The sequence below is a fragment of the Xiphophorus maculatus genome, chromosome 9 (assembly GCF_002775205.1).
Source record: "Xiphophorus maculatus strain JP 163 A chromosome 9, X_maculatus-5.0-male, whole genome shotgun sequence".
NCBI lineage: Eukaryota > Metazoa > Chordata > Actinopteri > Cyprinodontiformes > Poeciliidae > Xiphophorus > Xiphophorus maculatus.
Genome location: NC_036451.1, coordinates 12,473,795 through 12,489,057, shown reverse-complemented (window position 1 = coordinate 12,489,057; position 15,263 = coordinate 12,473,795). Strand labels below are relative to the sequence as shown.

Below are 15,263 nucleotides of genomic sequence, written 5' to 3'. Positions count from 1 at the left end.
CTGACTTCAGATCAAACAGAAAGTCAACTCTTTGAACAAGACAAAAGGTCTGTGAAACACTGACAGAATCATGAAAGAAATATGTTTATTTTACCCTCTAAACACTCCAAGGACACAATTGTATGGGTTTATGAAGTCACTATTCCCATTTAAAGTTTAGATGTACCAGGACATGTTTTTTGGTCTCTCTCCAACATCCAAAATTAGTCCAACAAAGACATGGAGACTAGGTTTGGTTAGCCAGTCATATTTTAAATCTTTAAGCATTTCACATCCGTGAGAGGCGTATTTATTTGGTAAAAAATAAATACTCAGTTCAGATGAAACTGACAATGCTGAAGGAAACAGCCAAACATCCACTAACAGGAAATTACTACTGGCTAACTTATGAGGTGTTTTTCTTTCACAGGAATTACTGTATCAATGCGACCTTATATGGGGGTGATCAGCCTGTGGCTGTGGTGAGGAGTTAAGGAAGTCCAGGTTGATTTAATATCAACCCTTGGCTTGTCTGCATTGTTGGGTCTGGTGCCTCTTTTCTTCGTCTTTATAACACCAATTAGATGAGGCCAGTTTGCTTTCCAATCAGACAAAGTGATATCAGTCATTTAACCCATTTTTGGTACTTAGGATAGAGAAAATTAAATCTGTACTTTTATTGAGCTTGCCAGTCTAAAGAAGCATGAAGTGCTCTTAAATTTAATGGTAGCTGTCTGCATGGTAGACTTGATCAAACACAGTGGACCAACACCAGCATGGCAAGACACACAAAACCCTGAAGGGCTGTGGAACCTACACTCTGAACCTCTGTTCAGGCTGTTCCACTCCTTCACCAGGGCTTTAGTACCTTCATTTCCAAATTAGAAACTCTAGTTTTTTTTACATCTTGAATACGTTTTTTTAATAAATTCCTCATTTACTAAAATGTAGCTTTTATAAGACCACAAGTTAAATTAACAACTCTGCTAATGTAAATAGAGTTTCGGGAATTATCAGGGTTAAATGATCAATGCATGCTTACAAGTAAGGCAAAACTGAACATTGAACGGAAAGCTAAAAGAAGGAAGTTCTTTTCTTTCTGGAGAAAATTAACATTTACCCTGAAATGTTATTATGAATTTGACCTTAAAAGATAGGAACTAGCTGATTTGTTTAACAGTCATTCTGTTTCTTTCCTTCGAGAGAAGCGCTAGGAAATATGAAATGTTTATTCATGAGCCTAAATTTATAGCCATAGAGCTGGTAACGTGATGGATGAGTAGGAAGGAAGGAAAAAATCCACCGACTTCTTTTGTTAATAAACCATTAAAAGCGTAATAAGTCTCGACCTGATGGAAAAAGTTGCCATCCACATTAGCCCAAATGCCAACTATGAGAGGATAGAAACAACTCCTGCTTTTGCATCTTTAAAAACTCATCCACAGCAAGTACGTGCTGTGAAAGTCTGCTCCAAGTAAGGCAAGTGCATTCCATGGCCTTTTGATTAGTGCTGGTGGTAAATTTGTCGACTTAAGACTCTTTGTGCTCACCAAGAAACACCAAAATCCTGCTCTTTTTTGTGCATAAGGAAATTTTTTACATTTACAGGAACTAACATTTGATTAGTAGATGAAAGCAAAAGCTAAACGTGGGCTTTAAATAAAAAAAAAAAAGTCATTTTTACAAATTGGCATTATAAAACCCACTTTAATACAGATTTCACTTGTAAATGCACAGTTTTTGGAGTTAAGATACTAAAAACCATTTCATGATGTCTAAATGGGATTTTTCTCTCATAAAGCTTTCAAAAAAAAATTAGAAAACATAGACAATTATATAAACAAAGCAAAACTGGCATAAGATAAATAAGCTTACAAGTGAGTGAGATAGTACAGGCATTGAGTGATAATCGTGTAAAATTTGTAATAATTATTCACAGTTGACATAATTTGTCCTGTTTCCAGAACATTTTGTCTCCTGAAAGGTGGAACCGAGGCACCACGTGTTGATAGTCATCTGGTTTTTAGATTTCAGGTGCTTCCAAGCATTGTTACCACAACAACCTCAGGCTCGAGGACGCCAGGCAGATGTTTCAATTCTTCTTTGGGTGCTATCAGAGACAACAGAAGAAAAACACAGAGATCAATAACCTGAGCATTCAGACACGAGGAGACAGACGTGAGGTTACAGCCGATGGCTCGCAGTGATCCAGGGAGCAGAAACAGGGAAGCCTAATCTACAAAATCAGTCACCTTGTCTTTATGAGCAGAGGCGGGATTCCAGGCAGTCTCTGATAACTGTGGGTCAAAGCCAGAGTAGCAGAAAACAAACCAGAGAGAGGGTGACAAAATGTCTACCAATTAAAATTCACCAAATCCTAAGAGAGTTTTCCATGGTTACCCAACAACCAGGTTCCTGATCCGAATACTCCGATAAGCATCACTCAACCTGGAGTCATATCCAATTAAAACTTTCACCCATCAGAGGGGCTTTTTTCCTGGGACCATATTTGTCTCCATTTAATTTCCATTTGCTACAGATGGCCAGCAGAAGGGATGCAGCTATATTGTCTGAATGCAGAGAGGAGGAGGCACAGGCAGTCGTGCAGGACACAGCTAAAGAAGATCGCAAAGGGGGTTTGGAAGAAATTTTAATTCTTTCCAAAGGGTCGTCTACCAGTAGTTGCTAATAAGAGGTGAATCATTCAAACCAGCACACCAAATCTCAGTTAATGCTGTTTTAATGCAACAGAATCTGAACCAGACTAGGTGTAACTGAATTTAATCAAGCTGTGGGATTTTAATGGTTTTATTGAACTGTGTTTTTCATTATATAAAACACACAGGGACTCACATTCATGACCCTCACGGGTCCGCTGAATAAAACAATCACAATGTCATCAAATGAGTTTGATAAAACATCCTGGCAGGGAAAGAAGAAAGGAAAGGGGCGCAATAAAACCCAACACCAGCACCTACAGGATGGGGTGCGTGTGTGGAGGGGGGAGAAGGAAAATATCTGGACAACGTCTGTGAAATCTGAGTGCAGCGGTGCGCAGCATGCACTCAGGTGAGAGAGAGGCTCAAACCAAGCAGTGAACCTCAAAGTGGATTCTGCGGTACTCATGATGAGCAGTCTGTTTGTCTGGCTCACAGATACGAGAAGAAATCTTCCACAGCAAATACATATGCAGCTAGTTAATCGAATGCATGGTTCGTTAACCGAAGATGTGTCTCTGCACAACGCAGAGTATTTGTTCTCACTTTAACTCGGAGAACATAAAGAAGAATTAATCCAAGAGATTTTTATGAGGAGAGCCATTTGTCTTTTTAGCTCTACGTGGCACTGCCTGCAGCAGAGTCAAGGAGTGATGGATCTGCCCTGGCGGCACAGAGAAGGGGTTTATCTGCTCAACTCTGGACTGTTATTACTCCTGGACTGACTCTGTAAATATTTCCAAAATATTTCCAACACTTCCTCTAGTGTGATTTGTCTTCATCTTGAGCCATCCTTCTTTAAAATTTCCTTACCACATGAGCATTAAAACGCCGGTGGCTCCCAGTATGTTTTCCTAAGACTCACCAAACAGAAAACCTCCCACATGTACTATCTCTTTAGAAGTAATGTAGTCCAGGTTTTCCCACCAGCAATATTTCTTTTATACCTTTGTGTGGGAATAGCTAAAGGCTTGATTTGCTTTTTGATGAAAAGTTTAACCTGTCCAACATGTCCGCAGTTAAAAATGAGAAAGTAATCTGAAATCAGACAGTCTGTGCACATCAGCTTGCCCTTTGCCAATCCAAAAAGTCTTTGTTATCAATCTCCTGAAAATTTCTCAATTTGAATCGGTCTGAAAAGTGAAGAGCTCATCAAAGCTGAGGTTTTGTATGGCCTCAGTTTAACTACAGATTTTGTAGGACAAAATGCCATACTTTTCCAAAAACGAATCCCTTTTATTGCAGGGATTTCTGCAATACTCAGTCTTTTATTACGGACCCTGCAAAAACCAGACCAAGAACACAAACTTGGACGGATGGATGGATGCCTTTCAGACAACGGAATAGGAAAGAATATCTGGATGGAAATTTTCAGGAATGGTATGGGAAAAAAAAAAGATTGGATGGATGGACCTTTAAGGTAATGGTAGTTGGGAGGAAAATGGCTGGTTGGGTGAGTCATTTAGAAAACAGGATTGGGGAAAAGAACCTTGGATAGATGGATGGATGGATAGAAGGACATTTAGAAAATGGATGGATAAAAAAGTTGGGAAGTATTGATTAACTCTTCAGAGAAAGGTGATTAGGGGGGAAAAAATCCTGGATGGGTTGTGGCAACCAATAATGTAATACCTGCTCATAACGCAATAACTTTGATCATATGTAATAAAGTCAATAACCTGATAACAATCTAAAATTTTTATCAATAATGCAATCTCATCAGATCCAGACTCTTAGAAAATGACATACTTGCAGCTGGTAGAGTTAAAACACATAATTAGGTATGCAATTCTTGTAAATATTTTTTTGCTAGTTTTTAAATAAAATTTTAAGCAATCATCATTGTATGTGTGTTATTGTTTTGTTTATTCTGAAAAAATATGGAAAGCGACTTTGGGATTTAAATCTGGTGGCCCTTCTGAGCTCTCTGGTGCCCCCTGTATGCTGTACTAAACCACACGCTCTATACTAAATAAGCCCAGGGAAAAAAAAAAACATGTGGCAGCTAAAGAAACAGGATGGATATTGCACGTTTATGTAATCAGGAAACTTTAAATTATACATGCCTCTGCTTAATCATCCCATTCACACTTGGAGATCCCTTCCACAACCTTAATCTGATGGATTGCAAAAAATGCCTGTGATTGAGCCGATAGACAAACATTTTTATTGTAGTTTCTACTTAATGTATAACCTAAAAGTAAAAAAAAACAAAAAAACATTCATGTTTAAATTGTAGGCATTGGATGAATTATTATTTACAATAAAGAGGGGGGCTTAAAGCTCGTCAAATACAGAAATATCAGGCAAACTGCAGTCAACTGTACTTCAGACTTACTTTCTCCTGCTGGCAGTTTTCTAGCTGGAACCCAGGAGAAACAGTTTCTGCTTTAGTCATGCTGGGAAATCTGGCAGAAGTTCAGATTCTCACTCCTATATTTAAACCCTGTTTTGACTAACAAACTGAGGTTCTTCCTGTTGTTTTGACTATTACTGATACTTACAGCAGCGTTCAGTGCCTGGTCAAGGTCTTTGATGATGTCAGCCGTGTCTTCCAGTCCCACTGAGAGACGGATCAGTGTGTCACTGATCCCAAGAATGGCCCTCTCGTTCGCTGGCACTGACGCATGGGTCATGATCGCCCTAAATCCAGACAGGAGACGGTGTAACTTCAACATGTGCTGAACACAAAAAACAATTCTGATGTCCTGAAGGAAAGCAAAGCAGTCATTGCAAAAAAAAAAAAAAAAATCCTAAGGTAAGGGTTGTTTCTCTTTTTGAGCTATGCTGCCCTCTTGTGGAATTATTTCAAAATGCAGTTTATCTTGCAAAAAGAAATGTATAACATGTTTTAGAAAGCTCTATTAGGAGTACAGATAGTTGATACGTACGGATGTTCTGCTAAGCTTTCATAACCACCAAGGCTCTCTGCGACTGCAAACATCTGAAACCAAACAACAGACATGAAGGAAAGCAAAGAACAGCAGCAAATATTAAACCACGTAAGGATTTCTGTTTTAGGTTTTACTGATGTTACTGTCGTTTAAAGTTTTTTTTGTTCTTCCATGTTTTAAAGGTTCATTTATTTAGCTTTTGTTTTTAATAAAATGCTTTATAAATAAAGTAGTAGTAGAGATTAATGAAGAAATACACAAATATTTAACCAGAAGCAGAAATTACACTTGACAGTAGGTTTGTTGAAATGTCATATGGACACAACATGCCTTTCTTTCTATCCATTTTTGTTTAAGCAAAATAATAATCAAATCAAGTCACAATGATAATTTAGTAATGATACGACGCTGCCTATGGTTGTTTTTGTCTAAACTGGGTCCATTCCCAGAAATTGCTACCTTGCAGACTGTGTAATGATGTGAATTTTCTCAATACCAACCACAAAAAAAAAAAAAAAGACTTAAAACATATCATCTATAAATCACTTTAAGGTTGCTGAGGAAGGTGGTGGCGTGCTCAAGTTTCCCTTTGATATAGAAGGTGATCATCCCTGGACACCCGGTGCATTGTTTCTTCATCATCTCGTACTGTGGGTGGGAGGACAGGCCTGTGTGGACAGGAAAAAACATGAAAAACCAGTCACAAACATCACCTAATCTCCCTACACAAAGCAACAGGGCTTGTTTTTCAGGCTTTTTATTCAGGATTGAGGCTTGAATAAAAACTCTAAAGTAGTGCAAGGAAGTATGTGAACTCTTGAGCTTTCAATACTTTTGCCTGAACAGCTAAAAAAAAATCAGATAGACAACTCTGTTGAACAAATGAGAGAAATGTATTTTTTAGACAAGGTTCAGCAAAAAAATGGATACAAATCTATGTTTCAAAACCTATTCATGTCATTTTTTAAATTATATGTCTGATGTTTGTCCACATGAACCTGTTAACTTCAAGTTCTTTTCATTAAGAAAGTCTCAGAGCTACATTTCTTATATTTAACTAATACTGCAATTATTTTTTTGATAATTTCCAAGACTGGAATACATTTTCCTTATTACAGACTACTTGTGTTTTGTCTTCTTATCATGCACGGATGTTTCAGATCATCAAACTCTTTGTCAGACAAAAATAATGTGGGAAAATGGAAATACAGTTTTCTAAATGATTTTATAAAACTAACAGCATTTCAGAAGAACAGCATCATATTTCATCAAAGCACTGTAGACAGTACCACTGTTAGGAAACACAATATGTACACTGAAAAAAGAGAGTGGAGCTCTAACTTAAAAATGATTGTGCTAATTAGCCACAAATAATTGTATAAAGTTTATCAAACCTACTCCATGTTTGTTTAGTTAACTTGACAATTAAATAAACTTCATAAATTAACACAATATATTTAAGTTGAATCACCTGTTTTTTCAGTTTAGTACATCCATGTTTTTAGTGCTATGTAAACAGCAGGGTTTCCCCCAATGTATTTTAAGCCTGGCGGGCCATCAGGCTTTACTTGTGCCCCCACCAGGCTAAGCATTGCTTATTTTTTTACGTCTCTTTAAAATGTTTGCATTTTTTAAGACTTTATAGTTGGTGTTCAGGTATTAATCTTCCAGTGTATCAATAAGTGATATTTTCTAATTTCCTGTCAACTTTAAAAATTTTAACTCAAAAACACGAGTTAAAAATTCGGCAATCATTCGCCGCTGGATGAATGATTGCCCTAGCACCAACCACCGGGCTTAGCAAGTTTTCTGGGAGAAACCTTGAACAGAAATGTGAGAACAACTGAACACAGGAAAAGCATAAATGTATGATTCATTCAGGGATAAACGGATAGGCTCCTTGAAAAGGGAAAGCTTGGCGTTGTGAATTTTTATCAAGTCTATAGTGGAATAAAACGGCAAAAGAAGAGAAAGGTCACAGATATACAGTACGCTGGCATGAACATCACAAGAAACTGGAGCCGAGAATGCTGATTATTTCATTTCACATGGTTAAAGGTTAACACAGTTTATATGTGAACATCAAAGAGTCCGCTTTTTATTATTATGAGCCAAACATATAAAGTTGAATTGCAACTTCCTGTACAAAAGCATTAAAGAAAACACATAAAAGTTCCATTACAGCAGATAAATTTGAAAAAAACCTTTTCGAATGAATTAACCTCACAAAAGTCTCCACTTTGACACTCTTCTAAATAGCTGTCTATTCTTTACATTGTGGTTCTGTGCCAGTGTAGAGTAAATAGGATACATTCAACAGCTCTAGAAGGTTGGGAGGCATGTCTCAACAAATATTAGGTGTGACAAAGAATTCACCTGGGAAAATTACCCGTTCCACCCTGGCGTCTGCCTCCAGAAACCTGGCAGCAGCCATGGCGTTTTTAAAGTGCTGCTCCATGCGCAGGTGTAGCGTCTTCAGCCCTCGGTTACACAGGTAGCAGTCAAAGGGAGATGGCACGCCACCGATGGCTGGCCACAGGCAGAACATTAATCACAAAGGTTAGAAACAAATCTTCCCAAAAATTTTGATCAGGCAAACAGAACAATGGAAAGGTTTAGTTTGGTGAAGGACTTTGGCCTCAGACATTTGTGTTGGTTGCTTGCTGAATGGAAGCAGAACAGGTTCAAGTAGCCACTTCACCAGATACTAAGTAGGCAGAGAACGACTTCGAAGAAAAAAAGAAAATGAGCAGCTGACTAGCTTAGGTTAGCAAACCTGATACTTGATCATTTTGATCATTGTAATTTGGTAAAAAGACATATACTATAAGCAGACCAAGAATGTTTTTAGCACAATTTTTCTTAAAGTACCATTTTGGTTACATCTATACCAAACACTAATTATCTCCTCACCGTTTTGCAGAAACCTCAGTCGCTCATTCAGATCATCGTTGTTTAAAGACACCAGACCCATCACTACGTCACTGTGACCTGCCAAATAAACAGAAGCAACAGTTCATGTTAGAACGAAAAGTAAGACATCACTATGTGTTCCTGCAGTATTGATGTAGCCACATTGAGTTTAAATATTCATGCTTCGCAGTTTATTTCAGGGACTTTGAGTTTTCACAAAATATCTTAATATCTTTGATCAAAATATGTGCATGTTTTTGTATTCTCCCTCCAGTTATTATTATTCAAACTACATAGAAGGGCTCTCACTCATTTTCTTGGTTCACATGCGACCCAAATAAAAAGTCTTGACATTTTAAAATAAAATGTCTGTTATTTTTTTCCATTATAAACTAAGTAGGATATTTTATATGCAAGACGTAGTCTCCCTCTCTATACAGTATATTGTAATGAAACAGTCACATCACTAGCTCCTCTCCTTCGTGTGTGTTTTGCTCTTCCTCTGCCTTGTTTGTTTTTTGTCAGTTTGCTTAGATAAATTGTAGGAATAGCCCTGACTTCCTGGGAATATTTACCTACAGTAGTGTGCTATCTTTCTCACCACGATACATAGATATAGTCTTTCTTCACCCAGTGTATGGATACTCTCATTAAGAAAACGGAGACTTGGAGTTATTTATTCTTTTTTCTGCATTAAATGGTTTTTCCCTCTGCAACATTGCAATAATTAAAATCAGTTCCATCTTTTTGGTCTGAGTTTTGTTCTTTTTGGTCTGTTTTGACAAGCTGTTGACATTTATGGATAAACTACTCTTATAAAAACTCAAGGCTAAATGTGTTCTAAATGTTTTATTATTTTTTTACTTTAACAATTTTGACATTTTTAGAGTTTGATTGTCAGCTGGTCAAAAAACTTTACATTTTAAAAATGTTTTCTAACAGAGTACCAATAAAAAGCCTGAAAAGTATTTGTAACGCTCTCTTTGACAAAATTGAAATCATAACATTGCATATTCTCCAGAATGTTGGTCATTTGCCTTATCCAATATCTAACCCCACATCATAAACAAACCAGTTTACAACAATTTGCAATAACTTCATGATTACATGAGGACTCTTATATAACCTACCATTCATGTATTTGGTGGCTGAGTACATACAGATATCAGCTCCTAAAGCCAAGGGGCGCTAAGGGTGCAGAAAACAAACACACAAGTTAATCATTAAATGAGTTTACACATGAGCAGGAATGTAATTGCAGGGAATCATTACTACCTGGAAATAAGAAGACATGAAGGTGTTGTCAACAACCACTACAATCTCTTTGCTGTGCTCGTGCACCAAATCAGAGCAGGCCTTGATGTCAACCACCTTCATCATGGGGTTGGTTGGAGTCTCGATCCACACCAGCTACACCAGCAGAGACAAGAACAGGTATTAGTGAAGCACATAGTCAGGTGAAATAAATATGAGGTTTAAGTAAATGGTGATTACACAAAGTGCTGACTCACAATGACTGCTCTGAGTTAGCAGACAAAATGGCATTCCCTCCAAAACAGGACAAACAATTGTGACAAAAACAAGAATAGCAAGTTCTTCCCTTCCCTTGACCTACTTTAGTGTTGGGCTTCAGAGCAGCTTTCAGCAACTCTGGCTTCGTACAGTCAGCAAAAGTTGTTTCCAGACCAAATCCAGCTGCGACTCTTTGGAAGTATCGGTTGGTACCTTTACAATAAACAAGTAAACCACCGAACCGTTCAGATTGTTCAAAAAATTAAATAAAAAATAAAAAAAGCAAATCATTTGTATTATGGCAGACGATTATAAGAGTAGATGGATATCCGAAAGCTGAATCTCACCTCCGTACACATCGTCCATGCAGATGATCCCATCTCCTTTCTTCAGCATGTGGGTAATGGTCACAGTGGCTGCCAGTCCTGAGGCAAAAGCAAGGCCTGTAGAAGAGGAGCAAAGATAGTTATTGAAAACCAAAAAATAATATTTCATCTAGGGGGAGAATTAACATAGGAAACTCTCAGGGTTTTAAGTAGTCAGTTATCATATCATATCCTTATAGTAAACTAAAGTATTTAAAGTTAAGTCTGAAAATTGCTAGCATTAGCAGTCAATCGATTTTTACAGTTTCAAATCCTTTTAATGAGATGTCAGGGAAATGACCAGAGTTTTTTTCAGCTGCTGGGAGCAAAGAACAGTATAGTGCTACCCTTCCCCCACCTGTTGCTGGACTCTGCCAGTCAGGCAGCTAAAAGAAGGCTACTACAGTTTCTTGCATAAAAGAAAGACGAATTCTGTTGTTTGGAAATATTTCTACATAGTATTAAGCAATTAAAACCACATATGTTTGACCGTTTTTGTGTAAATACCCTGACACCAAGGCAGATTTACTCATGGTTACTATACAATGAGTATAGTAACCATGAGTATAGTAACCATGAGTATAGTAACCTCAAAGAATTGAGATTACTATACCTCAATTCTCAAAGAATTGACCTTAATACCATAATTATGTTTTTAAAAATCACAAAAATCTTCCATCATGATGTTCCTACGGTTTAATGTTCGATCAATGAGACACCATAAAAAGTACCAAAGTGAGCAACAGCATTGCAGTAAAGCAGATTTTATGGCTGCTTATACCAACAACTATACATTAAGCGATTTTAAAGCAACCAATAAAAACACAAAAAGCTCAGAGTTAAACCTTTCCCGCTCGCAATGGTCCGGGTCTGACCAATCAATGGAGAATAAACATCAACTTCAAAAAAAACTTTTATTTTTATGTTTAGAAATTCACATCTGTTTCACATCAAGTTCTACATAAAAATTGCCACTTAAAATACAGAATAATGTGCTTTTGCTTATTTAAAATGATAGAAAACAGCTGGTTGATATCCAATTTTATTAGATTTTTACCTCCGCCTTAAGCTATGAAGTTGGCAAAGTTGCGAAATATGCAAGTCTACATAATCAAAAGCAATTTCTTCACTGTATCCTCCTTATCTTTAACCAGATAAAGATAATTATGTGGTAGATACTTTTCTTAGGCCTACAAGGAAGACTAATTTAGTTGTTTGAAAATAGCTTAGGATGTGAAAATCCCCAACAGTTATGGTGTTTTAAGACATCAGATAAAACTATAAGCTTTCCATATGGTCAGAATGTTCTGAATCTGTTCTGTGATTTCACTGCTTACAGTGTTTTGCTCCATCCAGCGCTGCCACAGCCTTTTCCAGACAGTTTCTGGTAGGGTTTCCACTCCGACTGTACTCAAAGCCCTGGGAGGAAAAGAACAAGTTCACTCGGAATTTTAGTGAACATGATTACCTAAAGCTTACACTTCCAGCCCACAGGCTTGTATTTCATCCAGTGTTTCTGCAGAAGCTGGGAAAAATACATAGTTAATGGAAGGAACTACAACAGAAGTTGTAGCTCTGAAGTTATGCAGTTAAATCTGAATATTTCAAACATATTTAGGACAATGGAAAACCAATCAGTGGATGACGGTTCTGTTTACGAAGTTTTATTTGTACTGACTACTATCTTTGAGCTTTTCATTTAATTTATTGAATGAGTGGTGTGACTTTCATGCAATGAAAAACTAAAACGTAAATATTGCATTGTATTTTCCTGTTTCCTGGACAAAAATGTAATGAGGCAACCTTTTCTAGTGTTTTATATTTTCTGTGGCTGTTATTTTGATGTCATGTAAGTAACACAAGGTTTGTGTAGTTCACTGTGAGTGAGAAATACACCTCATCGACTTTATCTACAGCATACTGTATGAACTGCTCTATAAGGCTTTGTTTGGTTTGCACAAATCATTTACCATTTCAAAGTTCACAGGTTATTTTAGGAATTGAATAAAGATTCAGGAAACTTGTAGCTAATTTTGATTAACAGAAAGAAAATATTACATGCAGATTGGTGAGATAATATTTTGTAAAAGAGCTAAAAAAATAACATAAAGTAAATAAAAAGAAAAAAAGGTGAACTTTTAGTTGGACTTGCATACTAAATGAGAAGGTGTTTTTATCTGAACATAACTAAGAGTTAACTATTAATTTATTAATCTCTGCTTACAACATGTTATTTTACGTTCAGTTTTCTTTATTGCACCAGCAAAACGCTTACTTGCAACACGAAAAACGAGTTTACAAATAACCAGCCATAAATCATTGACAGTAAATTGTTAGCTTGTAAATGTATGAATCTTTCCTGGAAAGGGGAAGCTTAGTAATGAGAACACTGAAGTACTTTTCCATTTTAGCCTTGATTAACAGATTTTACATTTTTGGGCATTTTGCTTTAACAATACATAGCAAGTAGTAAGAAAGGATTGGAACAAGTTAAATCATTAACAAGTTGTTGCACAGGTAGTGCATAAAGACTGTCTTTTCAGTTAACTCTTAATCTGTAGGAGCATTTCAGTAATTTAGAATATTAGCAAAAATCTATAAAGAGGCTTCTGCTCACCGAGCTGTTGGAAACTTCAGTGGAAGGAAACCTGCGGTAGAAAAAGTTGCATATTCCAGAGTTTGGTGGAGGTCTATGCTTCTTTCTTTACATAAAGCTTTAAGGCATTGAATTTTAAATAGGGTTGAAGCCATTTCAAAAGCTTAATCTTAGCCTGCATTATTTATTCCAACAGCAATTTTGATGTGTATCTGGGATCATCATTGAGTTGTAACACCCAATTGTATCCAAGCTTTACCCATTTGATTTGAGGTGGGATTGAAGAATTTGTAGCCAGTCTTCTTCTATTATTATTTGTTTGATGCATAAGTATCACTGGTAACAAAACAGACCATCAGTATAAAGCTACCATTACCATGTTTTTTGCATGATTGTATTTGGCTTCTCTGTGAAGGTAGCCAAATAACCTTATAAACAGGAGTTAGTTTTGAAGCAGGCGGTTCTTTCTGGTTCGCTCTCTTAGCTTCTTGTTGATGGCAAACTTGTCTGGGATCTGAATTTTGGATTTGCAATAGATATAAGCCACATCACAAAATTTACTAAAATGAGCGCTTAAAACATCGCATTGTGTAAGAAATCTGAATAATATAATAGTTTCGCTTTCTAAATTTAACCACTGTGAAATATATAAAATGTTGAATTACATTCATTGTTTAGATGCGTCTACATTTCTCTAGCTCTTTAAAAGCACATTATAGGACAATAAATCAATGACCAATCAAATGAGACTCCATGCAAGACTCATATTGTACTATTACTGAAGTCGTACACAAACAGATAGATCTATTTTTAGCTTATTTTGCTATAGGTATCTCCTATGCGTATATATTACAGCCGCCCCCTTTTTTCCTCCCCCCGCCTTAAACAACCGAGTCTTATCCGGCTACTTACAGCGTGGTTCCCCGGTGAGTGCTGTTTGAAGGTGGTAGAGAGGGAAATCGGCGGTACTACAGCCATCGATGACCACTGCTCCGGCTCCTGGCCGATGTGTATGGCATCTGTGGCGAAAGATTTAAAACCCGTGCGGAAGCCAGCGAACAAATCGCCAGCCTCCTGTTTATTTGACTGGGCCATAACCGTGAGCTTCTCTGATTCACCCGGACACACTGTACTCAGGAAGAGTGCGCATTACCGTTTAACGGTTAAAGGGAAATACTATTCTATGGGGCTGCTTTACAAGCTCGTCTTTTCCAGCCAATCAGCGCTCATCGTCATGCAGAGCGAGGCGCTTGATTGGCTTGCAGTGCTGGGGGCGTCCGGCGTCTGTTACGACACCACGTTGTTTGCGTTCCTGTCTGTCCTGCCGCTGTGATGCAACATATCTTGTTTTTGAATCAGGTTAAGAGTTTAGTTGTCTCTTGTGAATAACGAGTTAATTTGATGTTAGTTATGTGATTTTACAGCTATGTCATCTCCAGAAAATATTTCAGACCGTAAAAAGGCAGGTTCTTGAAGGAGTAAAGTCACGCCACACCAACAAATCCAAGAAGTTTGTGAATCTTTACGCATGTTTCACCATAAATTACCATATTTGGACTATTTGTAAGCCACTACCATAGCAGCTATTGGGGTTGCTGAATAAATACCCAGAATTTGGTGGATTGTTCCTTTTTAAGCTAGAGAAAGAGACAGTAACTCGAACTGCACTTCCCCGTTTGGGCCACAGGGGGTAGACGTGCACCGTATTGACTTTCAATGATAACAGAAGTTAGATTAGCTGGATTTGTTTTGAAACCTAGCAGGACTGATATTTGAGTGCAGTGTCCTGCGAAAGTGTTCATACTGCGTACATTTATGTTTCCACTTTTTTATGTTATGAGCCCTGGCACCAATTTATTTTGTTGCGTTTTAATATAATAGACCAACAAAACATACTGAGCCATAAGAAAGTAACAGAATGTTTCTAAAACAAATTATCTAGCAGTTGCATTTAACTATCCTTTTGCTAAAATATTTTATTGTTGACATTTGACAGATTAAAGTTCTGTTATTTTTCAGTTTATTTACATCTGAATTCTGAACAAGTTAATTAATTTCTTTCTGTAATTTTGAGGTGTGGACTATCTGTTAGATAAAACAAGTGAACGTTTTACTTTAAGAACTGGTCATTGTTACTGCTTTTAAAAAATTGGGATTTTTTTTCTTTTTGAAGCAAAGGCCAAAAATAGATGCCACCTAGATTTAACTGATTTAACTACAAATCTATGCAAATGTGCATTCTGGTGGATAATTTCTGCATGTAGGCAATTATTTCTCAACTGGCAAC

At 37.1% G+C, this 15,263-nt stretch overlaps 1 protein-coding gene across 1 annotated transcript; it reads right to left on the bottom strand.

The window, feature by feature from the left end:
* Positions 1-1,656: 1,656 nt before the first annotated feature.
* On the bottom strand, positions 1,657-14,157 carry cth (cystathionine gamma-lyase). Its single transcript, XM_014469233.2, has 12 exons — positions 13,889-14,157; positions 11,718-11,799; positions 10,363-10,458; positions 10,119-10,228; positions 9,779-9,913; positions 9,634-9,691; positions 8,504-8,581; positions 7,967-8,119; positions 6,137-6,258; positions 5,588-5,640; positions 5,201-5,339; positions 1,657-2,089 (listed from the first exon to the last, which is right to left on the bottom strand). The coding sequence occupies exons 1-12, from the start codon at positions 14,069-14,071 to the stop codon at positions 2,072-2,074; spliced, it is 1,227 nt and encodes a 408-aa protein (XP_014324719.1). The 5' UTR covers positions 14,072-14,157; the 3' UTR covers positions 1,657-2,071.
* Between the last annotated feature and the right edge of the window lie 1,106 nt (positions 14,158-15,263).